At 59.4% G+C, this 3347-nt stretch overlaps 1 protein-coding gene across 1 annotated transcript in view; it reads right to left on the bottom strand.

The window, feature by feature from the left end:
* Positions 1–226: 226 nt before the first annotated feature.
* Positions 227–3347, bottom strand: part of ZNF316 (zinc finger protein 316) — a 10913-nt gene continuing 7792 nt past the window's right edge. The window contains exon 7 of the mRNA XM_012731752.1: positions 227–3253. Coding sequence (XP_012587206.1) covers positions 2754–3253 — 500 coding nt within the window. The 3' untranslated portion in view covers positions 227–2753. The remainder of the gene's footprint in view (positions 3254–3347) is intronic.

A 3347-nucleotide genomic window follows, 5' to 3' on the forward strand; every position in this document is an offset into this window, starting at 1 on the left:
GGGCCTTGCGACTCTCAAAGTACCACCTTTTGTGGGTCAAAACTCATGGGTCGCTGGGGACCTCCATTCCTCCTTGGTAATGATGGAAGATGCTAAATTGATATCTATGGAATGAATCAGGACTCCAGAAATTCAGAAATCCTTTCAAAATTAGAAAAGCTCTCTACTTTTTTTTTTTTTTCTATGACCATTAGGATTGGGTATCTCCCTCCCCTCCCCCCATATAAAAAAACTATTGAAATTTTTAATTAAATGGATCATTGTAAGCTCAGGGAATATTTTTAATTTTTCTGAACAGACCTGAAGACCCTCAAGGTCATTCATTTTTAACTAGGTCTTAACATTCATCTGCCACTCAAAGCCTGTTTTTTTTTTTTTAACTGAAATATAGGTTCTGTTCTGATGCCTCCAAATCACACTTGAAAGTAGTTCATTTCTTTCAAATCCACAAGGAAAGGTTGGGAGAGCCTTATCTGGTCTGGGGACACCAAGTGGTGAGAACTCAGTAAGTCAGGCTGAAGGAGAAGGTGAGGCCCCAGGGAGGTGCGCTGAGGAGTGGCTGGAGTAGGTGAGCCCTGGGTGACCCGCGTGGTGGGGGTCTGAGGCAAGGCCTGTGGCACTGGTCTGGACCAGGGAGGGGAGCTGGTCCACTCCGCTGACCACGGTGAGGCTGTCCTGAGATAAGAGTGTGTTACAAAGAGTACGTGGCAGTGTTGGGGGAGCCGCTGGGAACTCCCCTAAGATGTGAACACAGGTAGCAGGCAGGGCTAAAGCTCTTGGGCAGACCCTCCACAGACTAATGTTAGTCTCCTCAAAGAGAAACCACTAAAAAGCATCTGCAGGAACAAGACAGACCTGAGGCCTTGCATAGCTCCCTGATGGGTACTGAGGAGAGCAACAACACGGAATCCAGTCAGAAAGCTTCATTTCTCCACTCTTTATTAAAGCTGGGTCCTCCTCTGACAGCTCAGGGCTGGGCAGGAGCAATCGGGCCCAGGAGCACCGCCAAAAACACTCAACACCTCGGGCAGACCTGCCTCAGGAGGGGCAGGCATGACGCCAGACCCCAGTGTTGGGAGAGCGAGGCCTCAGATGCTGAGCCTCCCCAGCCACCTCGCCCTCCGCTCTGGTTCTCCAGTCTCACAGGGAGAGGAGACCAATTAGGAACAGAGAGGGCACCACCCAGCATCCTCATGCCACCCTGGGACCCCACCCCGCCTTCTCACCCAGCCAGGCTAACTCTCCCCCACACCGTCTCCTCCCCCCACGGACTACTGGCCTCCTATCCCACCCCCGGGCCCCGTGGCCTGGCCGTTGGCTCCCAGGCCCCAAGACCACATCTACACTAACACCGAAGGTACTAGGTCTAAAAGGGAATGCGGTTGCTTCAAAATCTGTTTTCTGGCCCCACTCACTGGTCCAAAAGGCATTAAGGGGTGGGGGTGTCTCAGAGAGCTGTGCCTCACCTGCCTGCTGGGTGGCTCCCAACAGCCCAGCTGAGAGGGCAGAGTGCCCACCAGGCTAAGGTCTTGCATAGTCGGGTACTCAGTTTACTAGTCACTGAGCCCCCACACGGGGCCGCATCGCAAAGTGGATGTGCCTGTGCAGACAGCCCAGCCTGCAGGGCCTTTTGGGAGTTGAGAATCGAAACAGAAACACGAATAACCATAGAAACAATTAAAGAGACCTGTGGAACTCCCAGAACCCTAATTATGGGATGTGAGACAGAATCCTGCTACCAACCTGTCACTTTACACTGGGTTTATTCTAACTGGGCGACAGGCTCACAAGGTGGGGCCCCGGGGCCCCACGAGAGGTGGCAGCTCAGGCAGTGGAAGGTGGGGCCCAGGTCTACTGGGGCGCCAGGGTTCCTAAGGATCTGAGTATGACACCTCCAGCGCCCAAGGTGAGTACCAAAATGGCTGAATAAAACCCAGCAGGCGTTAACTGGGAGACCTCGGAGCTAAAGCGGGTAAGGAGAGGGCGGCTTAGGAGAATAAGGCTTCAAATTCCCTCGGGACCCCGCGATATCATCTGCCCAGGCCACAAATTTGGTTTCTGGCTTTCCCACCATCCAGATTCTTCAAACCACGCAGGAGGCGGCGATAAACTCCCACAGTTGGACAATCAGAATGAAAGCTTCCCAAGCCATGTCGCCGGGGCTCGCCCGGCAGCCCTTGAACCCGTGAGGCGCGGAGCCAGCGCGCAGGCCGTCACAGACTAACTTCGACGACCAGTGATGCCGAGGGCCCGGAAGAGGAGTCAGCCCCGCCGGGATGGGGCGCGGACCCACCTCGGCAGCCGGGCGCCCCGCCCTCACCTTCCCTCCGACGCTCTAAAACGCCGTTAAAACTCAGCCACCTGGCCCCGGGCCACCCGACTCGGAATCCCAGTGAAATAAATAACGTGCCTGCACCCTGACCTCTGGGTGCATAGCACAGGCCCAGGGATGTCGCAGTTGTCAGGGTGGCTGCCCCTCCCCTTCCCCGCGATGTTCTCCTCTCCCCAAGCGCACCCCTTCCCCCCGCCACTGTCTACGAGCTCAGGGCCCGGTGTTATGGAGTCAGGCAGGAGGGAAGCCCGCGATTGGGGGAGCGAAAGGCAGAGTGCCAGGACTGAGGGGTAGGCACCACGCCCAGGACTGGAACCCTCGGTCCCCCAGGCTAGAGGAGCAAGGGGCCGGTGCGCTGCCACCGGCGCCCCAGGGAGGAGTCGGTGGCCCTTAGGGCTGCGCCTTCTTCGGCCTCCGGCCCTCACAGGACGCTCTCGGGGAAGGCGCCTGAGGGGCCTGCGAACGCGGTCGCGGGCTCTGAGCCGAAGCTCGTTCCGCCCGCAAACTCCAGCAGGGTGCTGCCGCGCTCCCCCGCGCCGCTCGCTGCGCCCGCCGGCAGTTTGGCTGGCGTCTCGGGCTTGGGCGCCGGGGCGGCCGTGGGGCCGGCCGCACCCACCGCGCCCCTGTGCGTCTTCATGTGCGTGAGCAGGTGTGAGCTCTGCGAGAAGCGGCGGCCGCAGTTGGCGCAGGCGTAGGGCCGCTCGCCCGTGTGCGTGCGCTGGTGTGTGACGAGCACTGAGCGCTGCGAGAAGCGCTTCCCGCATTCGGGACAGGGGAAAGGCCGCTCGCCCGTGTGGCCGCGCCGGTGTTTGGCCAGGTTGGAGCGCTGCGCGAAGCCGCGCCCGCAGTCGGTGCAGCGGAAGGGCTTCTCGCCCGTGTGCGTGCGCCGGTGCCGCTTGAAGTCCGAGCTGTGGCCGAAGCCTTTGCCGCAGTCGGGGCAGCGGTGCGGCTTCTCCTCGGCGTGTGCCCACTGGTGCCGCGTCAGCGCCGCGCTCTGCCCGAAGCGACGGCCGCA

This window comes from Condylura cristata, unplaced genomic scaffold (genome assembly GCF_000260355.1).
Source record: "Condylura cristata isolate star-nosed mole 26May11 unplaced genomic scaffold, ConCri1.0 scaffold00032, whole genome shotgun sequence".
NCBI lineage: Eukaryota > Metazoa > Chordata > Mammalia > Eulipotyphla > Talpidae > Condylura > Condylura cristata.